At 39.9% G+C, this 15615-nt stretch overlaps 1 protein-coding gene across 12 annotated transcripts in view; it reads left to right on the top strand.

Annotated features, from left to right (window-relative positions):
• PDE1C (phosphodiesterase 1C) overlaps positions 1 to 15615 on the top strand; it is a 347698-nt gene that overhangs the window by 238964 nt on the left and 93119 nt on the right. For 11 of the 12 annotated variants that reach the window (XM_030007697.1, XM_030007696.1, XM_030007699.2 and 8 more), the window contains 3 exons: positions 12138 to 12251; positions 13116 to 13298; positions 15491 to 15557. In XM_030007697.1, coding sequence (XP_029863557.1) covers positions 12138 to 12251; positions 13116 to 13298; positions 15491 to 15557 — 364 coding nt within the window. Of the gene's footprint in view, positions 1 to 2378; positions 2409 to 12137; positions 12252 to 13115; positions 13299 to 15490; positions 15558 to 15615 lie in introns of those variants that run through there. The other variant, XM_030007708.1, reaches the window with a different exon arrangement.

The following is a 15615-nucleotide window of genomic DNA, read 5'->3' as shown; positions in this document are numbered from 1 at the left end:
CTTTCCTTTTTCTTTCCTCTGATGCTACCACACTGTTGCCATTTGACACAGTATTTGTGAAGCTTTCACTCTTCCTTACTGGACAGAAGATCCTCAGAAGCTTTTTAGCTAGAGGGCACCTCTCAGTATCCGTGTTGTGGCCATCTAAGTGCTATATCATCTAAGGAAGTGGATGGCAAAATAAAACAGCTTTGGACAGCTTCAGTATCTGTTTGTCCCATTTTGCATTATTGATGTTGTTGTGCAATCTTATTGACATAATGCATAAATAGGCCTCAGGAAGGTCAAGCAAAGCAAATCACTGAGATGCTGCTAGTGAAATTTCAACTAGTCATGGTGGAGCTGAAACTGAGGGTGAAGGAGGAAAATAGCATGGAAAGGGAAGGATAGGCAGAAACAAGATAGTACCAGTGCCAAGACTTTAAGCTAATCCATATTTATTGTGCCTGTTTGGCAATATTTGAGGGATGGAAATTCACCAAGAAAAATACGAAAACATTTATCTGCAAAAGGATCATTTGGGAGCTAATACTTCCTTCAGTCAGAGCCTGAGGCAGGAGGGTATTTGGGTATTGCAGTAGTGAGTACAGCTGAGGTGTTCAGTGCCTCTACAGCAGGAGAGCAAAGCTAATTGGTCCACAGATATCTGCAACCCGATGACACTCCTGCATGGCATGTGGAATCCAACAGTGCTTGCAGGGAATGGAGATGGAAGACATATGCTCTTGTAAACACGATAATAATATGCATAAGAAGTTGATTTTATTAAATGATCTTTACAAGTTTCCTGTTGTTCTTTGTTGCATCTTTTTCTCATTATCACTATTCAAAGACATTTTTAGTGCTGCTCCTCTTTCCAACCTTGGGTTATTTCAAACAGATGTTTTTGAAGTGCTTTGTTTGTATTCCACTGAGTGTGTGCAGGAAATCTCAGGTGATTTTTTAAATTCTTCTTTCATGAACAGCCATGAATAAAAAGTGTTTCCTACAATTTACCATTTTGTCAGCTGCACGCAACTTTCTTTTCACAATTTTTCGTGCAAACTTCTCATTGCTTCATTTCTACCTGCTAATCTGTTTTGTAGTACAATGAACAAGCCATCGATTTCAAAAGTTTCTTTTCCCCCAAGACATTATTTCCCAATCATGCTCTCCAAATTTGGCTAATTGCACTTTTGACCCATCAGGTTGCTGAATATGTGTTTCATGGATTCTTGAGGTTTTTCCACAACATTTGCAATTGGTAATTTGTACCAGCAGGAGCAGGCATTCTTACTCCTCTTTTATGGCTCAGCTAAGGACAGGTGAGTTATTGCAATTAAAACAAGGAGGTAAGATTCCACCAAGCAAAAGTGCATTATGTACTTTTAGGATAGACTTCTTGGGATGCTTGCATAGCCTTTTTGAGTTCATCTCCAAATAGGACATGTAGTCTTGGAGAAATGAGCATGGCTCAGAAATTTGCTTTTACCTAAACTTACTTTAACCATCAGTGCTACAGTGGTCAGATTGTGGTTTTGGGTAAGTCCAGTCCCTGTGCATATGAGCAAACATATAGGTTTGAAAGGCTAGTAGTGATTAGCCATGGTACACCTGGATCTATTAGCCAGGCTGGTAATTAAAGTGGACAAGGAAGCAGTCTGCAGTGCAAAGTCCAAACTACCAGGATATCAATAAAGACCACTGTGTGGAGAACTATTCCAAATAATTTGCATTGCAAAAAAACATGACTGGGACCCTATCTGAACTATTTTTTGTTGCAATTTGTGGCTTGGCAACCTCCAGCTTTAATTTTGTAATTGCCTCTTCTTGCCATTTCTCTGCAAAGACTATGGTTCTCCTGATAGTGCTCAGGTTGTTAAAAATTCCTGGCATGGCAAATATCTAGCTCAACACCTTCATCATGTGTAGCTAAAAATTGGCAATGGCCTTGGTTTTCCAGCCTTTAGCGAAAGACGAGGTAATGGTTACTACTGACTTTGGGAATGCTTCCCTCAAAATAAAGATAATTAAGGGTAGCAAGAATGGGCTTGTTTTGTAGAAGTGGCCAACTGGCCAACTTGCAGCTGTCAAGAGGGAAATGATTTTGCAGTTTAATGCAAACTTTGTGGGCTTTAGCAGAACAACAGCTTGTTTTTAACAATATTTGTTGAAAGAGTAAATTGTGTATTGAGAAAAGGCATATCAAGTATCTGAGCTAACAAATGCACATGCTAGTATTACCAGAGAAGTGTGGTGAACTCCTGAACTTTTAGAGTGATTTCTTCAGGCTACAAAAAGTGCATAGCAGAGCTTTAATATGATGATAAGTAAAATTTTAGTACTGACTCAGCTCATTTTTTCTGATTTTTAGACTAGCGAATCAGCTGCGTAAATAATGTCAATCAATTAGTTCTGTGATATTCCTGGTAAGTATGTTGTCCTGAATGGAAATTAGAGGCAGAAAAGTGAGGATCCACATCTTAAACATGCCTAAAAGCCTCAGTGCCTGAGTATCCAAAATCTACGAAGGAAGCGTATAAGCCTTTAAATAGAAAGGAAATAGTTGAAGTTTTTAACCAGAAATCTGAGTATTTGCCATTTATGCCAATTTAGAATAAAACAAAATCTGAAATGTTTTATCGATGAGTTACCTCTGATAACAGAAAAAATTAAGTTAGCAGCTGTGTAAAATGTATTGTTCATGAGAAAATGCTTTATAAGTCCAGATTTATATATAGCACAAAATCTTTGGCTAATATCAGCTGGCCTGTCTCTAAGTGGGGTCAGTGATGATGACTTCAAGAGCATGCAGCTGCCTTAGGGATCTAGAGAAACTTAGGGCTCCATTAGAGTATGCAGAAGTTTGCCAAACCCAGCAAAGAGCACTGAGGTCATATGGGAATTTGCCATTGATCTGTACCTGTCTCTTGCCGTAGCTGATGGGATGGATATAAGTGAGAGGTAGTCTTCGTCTGGGTCTTGGGAAGTGCTGATGGCTGAAGGTGGTCTGAAAGGAAGCAGAATGGGAACGACTTCTTCTGCCTTTGCTTACTGGGCATTTCTGAAGACCAGGCAGGGACATATTCCTGCCTGAACTTCACACTGCATGTGGACTCTGATCTGCACTTGCCTAACTGCCCTGTGGGTTCCTAAAAGCTGCTCTGGAAAGTAATTGATTTTAGGAACTGGAAAGAATGAGATAATTGCAGATTTTCTGCCTGTGGATATTTTAATGGTAACAGATGGGGGAGAACTAAGGTTACAATGACATATTTTGAAATTATCTGTTGAACTTCTCCCTGATCTCTGCAGTGAGCATTAAGTAAAGAGTAAGCATGGAGCTCTGACATTCAGATCTGCACAAAGCAATCTGCTAGCATTATTTGGAAGAATACCCTTGTTCAAGGACCCAGAAATGTGATAATTGTGGTTTCAAAGAAAAAGATTTTGTCTGTGTAAAACAAAGGGGAATGCGTCCTTGGATGCATCAATACTAAACTGATAGTATGTGTTAGTTGCCTCAAATGCAAATTTAGATGGTTCATTTCAGGTACCTATTTTTAAAGATGCAAATTAAAAATTGTTAGATTTGTGGCTGACATGTTATAACTGAGGTCGTTTTTTATAAAAGGCACCAGTGATTTGGAAGGGCTTAACTCCAGAAGACTTCATTTGCTGTCTTTGGATCTCATTTTCAACAAATTCAGTGATCCTGTCGTTTCCCCCCAAATTTAATTCACAATAGCGTCCCAAAAAGTAGTCCGCCAAAAGGAAAGCTTACTTTGGGAAACCAGTTAGAAGATGGCTAGTTGTTAAAAGACAATATAGCAGCCTTTCTTTCTCTCCCACATCTGAAATTTACCCTCATTCAGCTCTCAATTTATTCAGTGGAAAGAGTCATCTCGCTGCATCTTAGCTGTCTGAAACCACAATGACTGCCTAAGCTCATCTTTTAGCTCATTTCTGTCATTAGTCGGGGAAGGAAGGCACGTCAGAAAGGCAGTGTACCCTTTCCTGAGGAAATATATGACAGGCAGCTTTTGAAGGTGGTTTATCCTGGCTATCCATCTCCAGTGACTTCCATGAGCATCTGTGTGCCTGATTTCTATAAAAGGTTAGTGCTAGGTGAGGTAGTTGACTTGAATGAAAAAAGACCCATGACCAAGACTTCTAATGATCTCATCACCAAAGACTCTGACATCAAAATTTTACCCACATTAAGGCTTTTTACTGCTTATATTTTCTGACTCAGTTCCCAAAGTTCAGAACGCAAGAATGGGGAAGGTGTTTGCACATGAGAGGAGAGCACACCCTTTAGAAGTTTTCAGTAGCAGGAGGTGGAGACAATGGTAATTCAAAGAACTTGGTGCTGATGAATTGCTTAGGCTTTTGTTTCGCTGAAAATCCTCCAGTAAGCCAAAGTTTGCTAATGTTTTGGGCACAGAACTTCCCTTCCTGTAATAGGCATGAAGGAATTTATGATGGTGAAGTGAAAATATAAACTATATATGATTTCACTTACATTTGGCTAATGTGGTCAAAAGCTTATTTAACTTAAGGTGACTTGAAACAAGCCATTCACCATCCTGCCGAGGCCACTGAACTTATCATTGTTGCATTTTCATGCTTCTAAATAATACAAAATTACTTGTTTATTTCAATGTTTTAATTTTTTTTTTTATTCAAAGGAAGAAGGATATTTCAGGAAACATGAGGAAGGCAAAACAATTACTTGGGAAATTGCTTGTAATTTCTTCTGATGAAAAATGCCAGTGTAGCAATGCTCTGTGTTTCAGTGATTGCTCCTTGCAAACACATGTTTTTTCTTCTCTGGATGTTGTCACTTGCATTTTTCTATACAAAAGCAGTGACAGAAGATAACTGTCCAGGGTCACAGGCTACCAGTTCCTCTGTTTTCAGTTGTGTTTTGAGGATTACTGCTGGAGCTGACTTTCTAGGTTTGTCTTTTCCTCAGTGGTTCACACATGGGGTATATGCAGAGCCTTAGACTCCGATGTGTCAGACAGTGGAATGAATCATACCGGCTGACTCTTGTGAAAAGACATGGTGAGCTCCTGGGTTACTTCCTGTGTGTGCTGTAGCCCTCCCACCAACCCACTCTTTGAATGCAGCATCAAAGGGTCTGCTACGCAAACTGTGGAGGCAGCTGTCCACCCAGCTGACTAAAACTACTGCACACGTGCATTATGCCACGTAATCACATGCAGTCTGCTCTGGATACTTTGGGGGGTGTTAAATATCCTGTGCATTTGCTTTGCAGTTTCGTTACACCCTAGGAGGCAGACGGATACTGTCACAGGGCATCTGACAGACCTTTTATGTGCTCACTGCTTAGCTGGTCTGCACGCACTGTCTAACTCTGATACGTCCCCAGAATATCAGATTTATTGAGTTCGTACATTATAGTGAGATAGCAGATGCACAGCTATTTCTGTGTAGCAATTCTTGAGTAGAAATATAGTTCACTGCACAGTGAACATCTGTTTCTCAAACTTATTCATGAATTTCCTACTAGTAATTATGGTGGTTTTCCACAGAAGGGTAAGGAATGTACTGTAGATCAGAAGGCAGGGTTTTCTTTCAGTTCAGCAGATGTTTGTCTTTCCAGCCTGTAGGAACAGGTCTTTTTCTGTGTGTAAACTGAAGATGGCCTTTATACAATCAGGTCTGCTTCTGATTATTATTTTGTTAATTTCTAAAGATTATGGTTGATTCTATTTTTTTTATTATTTTTTTGGAAAAGCAATTTGAGCTGGCTATCAAAAGAATGTTATCACAAAGGAGTTGTCTTTGAAATCATTCTCTTGGGTTTTCATTACGTAAGGTTAATTTGACTAACAAAAGCCACATAAACACAGACTGATAGCAGAAGGTGCCTCTTATTCATGCCCCCAGAGTCAGAGTGACAAGGATTTGCTGAAGCTGAAAGCATTCCTCACTAGTGTCTAATTGTAATGACGTTCTTTTTGTCTGCAGAAAACTCATGAAGGACCTTATTATAACTGGGATCAATCTTACTGTGTGCCAGTTTTTGCTTATGAACTTCTGTGATGAACAGGACTGCGAATAGAGTGTCCCGTAGTGAAGTTAATGCTGACAATATTTGGGGGAAAATTTTGTGTATCTTACCATTAGTCATGGCACGACTATTAGAAATGGTTTCTTACATGGATGTAGTAGCTTGCATTCTTATCCAATATGCAATTGCAACACCCTTCACAAGTATCCCCACTTCCACTGAAAGTTGGTGACATTTGAGACTGAAGAAGATGACTGAACAGCACAAAGTTACTTCACAAGAGTAGGGGGAGGCTGTGAGAGCAAACCTGATTTCTCACAGAATGTGTTAAAGGATCCTTTATGTTTACAGGGAAGCCCCAAACTGTTTGTTCGTGGAGCGCGGTGTCAGAATTACACTAAATGCAATGGGATATTGTCTGCTTAAGGAAACTTTGACTTAAATATTGAAAATTGATTCCAAAGCTTTGGAAACTTGAGGAATAGCAAGAACAGATTCTTTCCTGGGATATGAAACCAGAGTTCAGGATATGAAACGTGATGTTTTGTTGCTACATACACCCATTTTTGTCAGGCATCCATAAAATTTGATTCTCTGTACAAAACTTTCTTGTACCATGTGATCTTGGTACATCAGTAAAACCTGGTACATCAGTAAAAACTCTCACAAAAGAATTGAGAAGGGACATTCTTCTGTATGTCAGCTGTAGCTGTGGAATGATTTAGTGTTACGAAAAGTTTTTCTCTATTTGTGCACATGAACTACGTATATCTTTGAAAGGAAGTAAGAATGACACATATTTTCTGGGGTTGTTGCAGCAGGAAGCCAGTAACTCATTTTAGCTAGCTGTGTCACTATTAGCAAGGGTGGGAGAAGTTCTAATGTTGCTCAAATCTCTTGAAGTTTTTCAGAACATTTTCATATTTTGCAGAAAGTTAAATCAAAAACCTTTTTTGGTGTGGTGTGGACTACATCTATCTTCCGCTCCTCCTCCTCAGATGGGAGACAGGAAACTGAATAATTTCTTCCAACCCATATCTGTAGCAAACTTTTGAACTCACAACCCAGGCAAATAATCCATCCGTTTATGAGGGTTTTCTGGTCTAGGGTATAAGTCCTTTCTCCCACCGGCCTGTTCTTTAGGACTGACGGATCAAAGATGATTCCCTCAGTCTATCACCTGAGCTCTGGGGTCTCCAATTTCAGTATGTGTTAAAAGGGGCCAAGTGGCAGTCACTTCAGCCCAGGCTTCCCCTCTCTGCTGAGGACCTTCACCACATGGGCAGGGCTCAGTTTTGATATGAAATTCCAATGCAGGCATTCTTAATGAAAGTTGTATCAGACTTAGCAGAGGCTTGTGAATAGCTTTTGATCTCAAAGAATTAGTGACAATTGATGAAAGAATGTTGTCTCAAGAGAGTACTTAACCAGCTCTAGCAGTGCTGTGTTCAATAGCTTGCCCTCTTTTCCCAGCTATAGTAAAAAATTGCTCTGCTTTTTACAGACCTCACCTGTCAGGTACTAGGCTGTCACGGTTGAAACAACATATTAATCGGATTCAGCTGTCAATATCAAACTGTTTAGCTGTTAATATCAAGACTAAAACAGGGATAAATATTCCATCCTTGGTAATCTGTAATGATACTAGATCATTTTTATTTCAATTTTTATTTTTAATGTGCATTCAAAGTAGTTTTTTCCTCAGCCAGCCCAATGGTATGAGAATGATTCTCAGAGGAAAAGATTGAGTTGTACTGTTGAAAATGTGTGGCAAATCACAGTCATAAAGCTTTGAAAATAAAGGTGGAGACTAGCCACGCAGCTTTGCAGACTTTACACCAGTTAAAGGAACTTGCCCCAAGTATTCAGACAATACGTGTGCCTTGCATGTTAATTGAAGCTGACTGGTATTCAGACTGCAGTGGTGTTAATCTTCTCTGCAGTGATATGTAATGCTATTTTTAAAAAAAAATCAACAGCATAAAAAGCAAGCCCTCTAGCTAAGGAGATAAATATTTGTACACAGATACTGTTTTATTTATAACAGAGAGGAGAATGCTTGGAGCAGTTACTCAGAAATTTTACATTTCAAGAACATGCTGAAAACAGCTTCACTTTTTCCTGTTACTCAGTTTGGATCTAGAGTGGCTTTGGGTCTTTGAGCTGTGTAACTTTCTTGAACTGAGTTCAGCTGCCCAGTTTCTAGTCTTTTGCTTTGTAGCTCCTTGAATCTTATGATAGCTAGTACTTTAGGGAAACGTTAAAAAGAGCGGGAGCGGGGCTGTGGAACAGCATATGCTTTGGATAACCTCTCACCTTCACTGAGGGCCCAACCCGGCTGCTTTACACAAATGTATTGCTCTGCTGAATTTAGTCGGTTTATTTGCAGATCCTCTCAGGGGTTTTTACGGTGGGTGCATACAGGTATTTTCCTTGGAAGGGCAGTGTGGGAGGCTGTATTCTGGAATTGGCCCTTTTCCAAGATTTTACACCTACTTGAGCTCCCTGTGAGGTAACAGGAAGTTAAAATGCATAATGTTGCCCAGGACTAGGCTTTTCTTTTGGGCAGTTAAGGGGTTATTCTGAGGACTAAAATGTGAATAACTGTGAGTAGAACAAAGGCTTTCAGACTTTTTCCATAATATTTGGCACATGTTCACAGAGAATTTGCAAACTGGAGGAATAGCTTCCCTTGGAAATCTCATTAAGAAAGGCATTAGCTGTATCGTAATATAATTAAACAACTAGATTTAGAGCTAATATTGTGTGACTAACCAGTTCTTTGTAATTGCTGTGCTGATGACCGTAATCTGAGAAACTTTTGGCTGACCTACAGCCTGGCTCACTTGTGGCACATGTCATGGTCTTAAGACAGCTTAATATTAGAAATGGTTAACAACTCCCTTCTGGCCTGGGATCTCCTAATGCACAGGAATTGGCTGCTTCTCCTACAACTAGCTCCAGGGGTTCAGTGGAACTAGAACTGGTAGAGCTCTGCAAATTTTTAGTTCTGAACTTGAAAGGAAAAGGAGAAAAAAAGAAAAGAAACAATGGAAATTTAGGTTTTGATCAGTCTATAATGAACTTTTTTAAACAGAACAGAACAAAACATTCTTTGGTTGAAAACAGTATTTTGTTCACTCAAAACAGTTACAATAAAAGCAAAGTAAATGATGAACTGGGTTTCTCAAATTGATTATGATAATTATATCAGTATGTTTCTTTTAGTCAGTAGCCTGTCAGACTCGGCATTTTCCTGTGAAACAGTGTATGTGACTGAACCCTACTCGCTGCAATGACTAGTCTATGGGGTAAAGATAGGAAGTCAGCATCTTGCCCTCTGCTTCCATTGCTTTAATACAAGCTCCTAAAAATGAAACATGTTGAAAGTTTGTGGTAATGTTTTTATTTCAGTCAAAATGGTTTGGTGAATTTGATTGAATTCCAGAATTACTTCAGCCACCCTGAAACAGAATTTTTCAGCTAATAAATTTGCCTGGATGCCCTTCAGTGGGACAGCCTGGCCTTAACTTTACGATTGCATTTAGGACTATTTCAAAAAAATGGAGATACATGAAATGCATTAAAGACAAACTATCACCAGGCTCTTATTTAGTAAAGGTAACTGGCAGCAGCTGCTGTGACTCAATGAATCAGAAATAGTTATAGATAATGGATGGTAAGACAAAGACAATGTAATTTTTTTTCACCTGAGAGCGGCTGATCGTGTGACAAGGTTTTATTATAACAACTGTACTTCTGTTTTTCCAAATGATTGATGCGCGCTGTAGTCTGCATAATCTTCTTTGATGATGAATGTTGGTGCCATGAAGCAACCGTTACTCACCGTGCTGTTATTGAACATGAATTTTGAATGACTTGTGGCATAGAGCTGTGGGTACTTAATTCAATGACATAAAAGTCAGGAAGAGCCAAAGATAATGTTCCTCCTGCAATATTGACTCCTGTGGCTTGTGTACAAACAATGTTTCTGGTAACTAGTTAAGGGGTCACATCTCTGGACTGCCAATACACGGGATCAAGGAAGGAGGAGGCATATGAACCAATGCTTACTGTTTGGATGTGGAAGTTGTTTTGTTTTTTTCTCTTTTTCCTCTTCCTCCCCTCCTGCATTGGCAAAAAAAGCTGGGAATGGGTAGGAGAGATCAATGGTTTGGCTCTAGGGAGGATGTGAATTCATCTTCTATGTGTACTGCCTGGGGCTGGAATCAACCTGAAAGGTGGGGGAGCACCCTTCCTAGCTCTGCTCATCAAACAGAACGTGTCGCTGCTCACACCTGGTGGTGCAGTTACACAAAAGAGGGGTATGGGAGCACCAAGCCGTGCTGCTGCTTCTGTGGGGCTGGGGTTGCTCTATGGATTCTCCGAGCTGGGTTCCAAGGTTGGAGGGAAATGTGCTGGCATAGTTGAATGCTCTCCACCTGGTTTACAGAGATGGGAAGAGTTGTGTTCAGTGTATTTGTACATCACTGACCTTCCCATCTCCATTCTCACATTGGGAATGAAGTATTGAACAATACTTCTGTTTTTCGACTGCCAACAAGCGCATGAGTTAATCCTCCTGGAGATGGAGGGTCCACTTCTTGCTCAAGATTCTTTGTAAATTAGCTAAATATGTAGCTGTGTGTCAGCAGTACCACTGTCAGTAGGAGTGGCACTTATGTGACCTAGGCAGAGGAACAATAGATACTTTTTAAGATTTTTTGTTCTCCACAGCCTCACCGTTTATGTGAGGAAAGGAGGGGGGGAAGGAAACCCAGCTGCAAAGAGCTATTAGTGCAGTGCACATGGGTAGACTGACTGCTCCTCAGCTCTGCCATGAAATACAGCCCCATGGAGACTTGATTTCTTCTGAAGGCACTCATGCCACAGGGGCATTGTGATAGCAAGGGAATACAGATACTAACTTCATTTTAAGACCTTCATGCACATGTCTACTGTAGGAGGTTGGACTTCCACTACGGTTAATAAAGTGAGAGAGCAGGCACCTATATTGGGCTCTACCTCTGAATTACCTTGTGGAAAAGTTTATTTTTTTCCATGGACTATGGAAAAAGCTGAGGAAGAGTAGTCTCCTAAGTCAAAGACAAATTTTAGGTGACATGACTACTCCTCTACATTTTTGCATCTTGAACAGGGCAAATTAACAACTTCTTATTTCTGCTACACTGTTAAATATATATTTGAATGTTTATTTAACTGCTGTTTAACAAGGATGAAGACAGTCACAAAAATGTTTTAACATGTCAAATCTTTATCCTATTGTCCTTTTAAAGGAATGATAATTTTCTTCTAATTGTAAGCATGTATATTCTTGCCTTGTTTAAAATATTTAATTTTACTCTTTACTTTTACATTTTCTTCTCCTCTTTCTTCCCTTTTTTGTTTTTCTAATTTGCCACAGAAAGTAGACTGAAGGAGAGGAAAAGACAAAAGAAAATTGCACAAATATATTGTCTTTGACACAGGAGACATTTTCTGCACAAATTTTTGTTTTCAGAAAGTCTGTTCACCCCGCCAATAATAATAATAACCTTATAAAAAAACTTCCATGAGTTCTGTTTAATATAGATGGTATAGTCTAAAGGTGGCCTCTTGATCTAAAGAAAATCATAGCATTTCCTAACCTTGTACAGTATTTCTGCAATGGTATTTCTAAATATACTCTAACACAATTTTGCGTATGTGTGCACCAATCATCATAAATGGCTGACATTTGTCAACAGATACTACTCAAGAAGTTACTTCCTTTCTTATGGCTGGAATGAAATTTCCCTCTCCTAGCTACTGTGTTAAATTCTACGTGATTTCTATTTTAACTTATTTCAGTATGAGTAGGGGACGGTCATAACTCGCTGACTTATTTGAGCCTAAATATAATGTGACGTTTGCCTGACATCATTGTGACTGATCTTTGAAAAGTGATTTTTGTTGATTTCTTATATATGGCTTAAGGAACCTTGTAGACTTCCAAAAGTTTTCACCTGCCAATCATGTATGCTAGGTCTCATGACGGATCCAGTTTTGAACTGATGCTCACTCTCAAACCAATTTCTGTTTGTACTAATCAGGTTTCTGTTTTCCTTTCCTCTAGATTGCGGTCTTTGGTAAAGCAGTTAGAGAGAGGGGAAGCTTCAGTTGTAGACCTAAAGAAAAATTTGGAATATGCCGCGACTGTTCTTGAGTCAGTATACATTGATGAAACTAGGTGAGTTAACTACAGACATCAGCATTCTTCTTATATCTAGTACTAACAACGCAAAATTGTAATTTACACGTCAGTTGGGAAAGTTGTTTTAGCCAAGATTTATTACTCACAGATAATATGTTTTTAATCATTAAAATACTGTATTCTGTGTAGAGCAGATCTTCAATCCTTGGTCTAAAAGCTTCTTTAAGTTTTCTGGGGCAGGGGAGGAGATCAAAAGCAATCATAAATTTAATACATATTCTCTTGGAGAAATGTTTTCATAATAATTTTGTCCTGCTTTTTCTGAAAGTTTCTAAATTCCTACACCTCTATTCCTTTTGAATAGTGTTAAATCTTTTCACTTGTATCAAGTCTTTGAAATTAAAAAAATTTTTACTCCAGGTCATGATAGAGGTGGACTGGTAAGACATTGCAGAGGAGTTCCCCTTTCTGTTATATGCCATTTCACCAGTGCTAAATGCACTTGTAGAGTCACTTCATGTGACCAGAATGGAAAAGGAGAAGACTGTATGATACTAACTGTGAAGTTAGACATGACTGTAAATGAGCTCTGAAGGGCAGAAGGGTCAGGAATACTGACGAGCTGAAGATAAGTCAGTGGGTGATTATGTAGTTGTGCTTCGGAAGGCTGATACTTCTTGTTTGTTGGCCTAGTAGTGAGTTTCACAATCTGACATTTAACTATACAAGAGGATAAGCAATCTGTTGAAGACTTGTACAAGCGTGTTCCATTAGGGCAGACGAACCAAAGACATTTAACAACTGCTTTAATTAGAATATATGTGAGTTTCTTTTTTGTTAATAATGTTGCAATGCTCTCCAAGGAAGTCTGTTTACCCATGTTTTCCCTCCCCCTTCTAGGCGTTTACTGGACACAGAAGATGAGCTCAGTGACATCCAGTCTGACTCTGTGCCCTCGGAGGTCCGGGACTGGTTGGCTTCTACCTTCACACGGCAAATGGGAATGATGCTCAAAAGGACGGAGGAAAAACCCCGGTTCAGGAGTATTGTCCATGCAGTTCAAGCTGGGATATTTGTGGAAAGGTAACAGAGCATGTAATTACTTTGTTCTAGTAGCTGCCCAGGTACGGCAGATTGCACCTGTGGTATGTGATGGCACAATGACAGGAGATGGAGGAGAGTACCTTAGGCCAAAAGACCTCAGAGAACTAGAAGATGACTCTATTGAATGAAGAATACTTTAATATACTTCTAATGAGTTCTACACAGATCTGGATAGCACCTCGAAACCTGGGATTAAGTAATAGATTGCAGCTTGAAACAACACATACTGATCTGTTCTTGGCATAATACAGATGTAATAGCACAGTTGGGATAGTTTTGACAGAGAATATGCACCTCTGCATAGCCCTAGGTCAACAGTGACAGCTTTTAAAATTCGGTCAGCCCAGACCAAGCCCTCCCTTACCTCTGTTTACTTCTGGGTCTAGTTTTATTTATGAAGAACTGCTAAGAAACAGAAGAAAATCCTGTATCATAGTATTACTGGTATGAACTATAGACCAAGACAGATGTGAAAACTTTGGAGCCCAGGGCAGATATAAAAAAACCCATTGAGTCCTCTCAGCCTTCTTTCTCTGTTGTGATTTGCGTCAGAACCTACTGCTAAAACTGATTTTACTTTCTGAACCCTTTGAAACATTTAGTCATTTCAGTTTGGACTGACTTCCAATCTTACTTCTTCTTATCGAGTAACCACTCTGCGCTGACATTCCTCCTTCAAGCTAGAAGGAGGGCTGGTGCACATGAAACTGTCAGCAGACTTTAGGCAGCATGAAAGACAGCAGGTCCCAGGTCTCTAGAGCAAAACTCAAGTCAGGAATGGAAGAGCAGAGTGCCTTTCACTGTTCATCAGAATCGCAGTGGCAGCCTAGCAGCCCTCTGTGCAGGAGGCTGGGCATATCAGCGGACCACAAACCACACAGACACACAGAAACCTCCTCTGGCATGTCTATAGCCGATTTTTTTATCTGTGTACCAAAGTTACTGTACATGTGTTAAGAGTGGCAGCAAATTGTGATAAGACTAGACCTGTCATTTCTCCTTGGAATGGGTTTCTCCTAGGTTTGACAGGCTATTTGTGAATTAACCCTCACTCTCAGTGCGGGGGCTTGCTCAACAAGGAAGTAAATGAACTGCAGAGAGCTGGCTGCAGGAGGCTGTTTTCCAGCTGATCTGAATCACCCTGGCCCAAAGGAGGAAGTGTTCAGATATGATATGGCAGCAGAGGAGGGCTGTGGCTCTTCTGAGCTAAGGGAGAGGGGCTCTGCCTGAATTGTCACTTAAGAGAAGGCTATGGGGCTCCTGACTGGAGGGAGGAGGGGGTAAGAAATTCTGTAATTTGGGGAATGGGTGAATTTAATTCTCCAAAGGGGGATGACTTTTTTCAGGTCTGAGTACAGAACATGACAAAGAAAAAGGGAAGTGAAAGAAGACTTCACACAGCATCATTTCAGATGGGAGAGGAGAGCTTTCCATCACCTCCTTTTAGTCCTATGTTGCTTAAGTGCAAAAACGGGTGACCTGCAGAAAGGCATTTTAGCTATGACAATGTTTCTGCATTCACCAAGCCTGTTAAACACAGTGTAGCCTGAAAACAAGTTTAAAATCTGGTACATACTTCAGTGCTTTGTTTAGTATGGTTGAAGATGTTGATTATTGCCTTATGCTTTCTCTCTCTCCCTCAAACACACACACACAGCGAACACCCCAAAGATTTTATATCAGTCTTAAAAAAAGGCAGACAAAAGTAACAGCTGTACCAAGCTAGAGTTGATTCATTGCAGACAACAAATGATTTCTGAAGTGCATTTAGAATTAGCTTGCATGTGGACCAGTGAGGACTAAGGGAAATGAAAAAGCAGTATGGTCATCTGCAGTGGAAAATGGGGAACATCTTGTTTATTTGAGTGTAGCCTTTCCCTCTGATGAAGACCTGATATTGGCAGATTCTCTGTGATGTCCTGCCAGGTAGTCAAGCTATGAGACACTGGGGAGTGTATAGTCTCAGGTTAGGCTATACAATAAGAATGGTATAGAGAACGTTGTGCAAGTTAGGAACAAGAAGGAAGAAAAAAAACAAAGTTGCAGTTAGGGTTTTGTGGGCTAAGTAAGGTCTCATGTAATGGTCTGTTGCTTTACGATTTTTGGTTGGTTGGTTGGTTTGTTTTGTTTAATTCTATTTATGCATTGCCTTATCTATTTTATCTTTGTAGAATGTACAGACGGACTTCAAATATGGTCGGTTTGAGCTACCCACCAGCTGTAATTGGAGTGCTAAAGGTAATCCCAATAAAAAGGTGTTGGGGCGGGTTCTGTGCAAAGCATCAAGATAACACTA

Source organism: Aquila chrysaetos, chromosome 3, assembly GCF_900496995.4.
Source record: "Aquila chrysaetos chrysaetos chromosome 3, bAquChr1.4, whole genome shotgun sequence".
NCBI lineage: Eukaryota > Metazoa > Chordata > Aves > Accipitriformes > Accipitridae > Aquila > Aquila chrysaetos.
The sequence above is the reverse complement of the archived record's forward strand: the minus strand, read 5'-3'. Positions and strand labels throughout refer to the sequence as shown.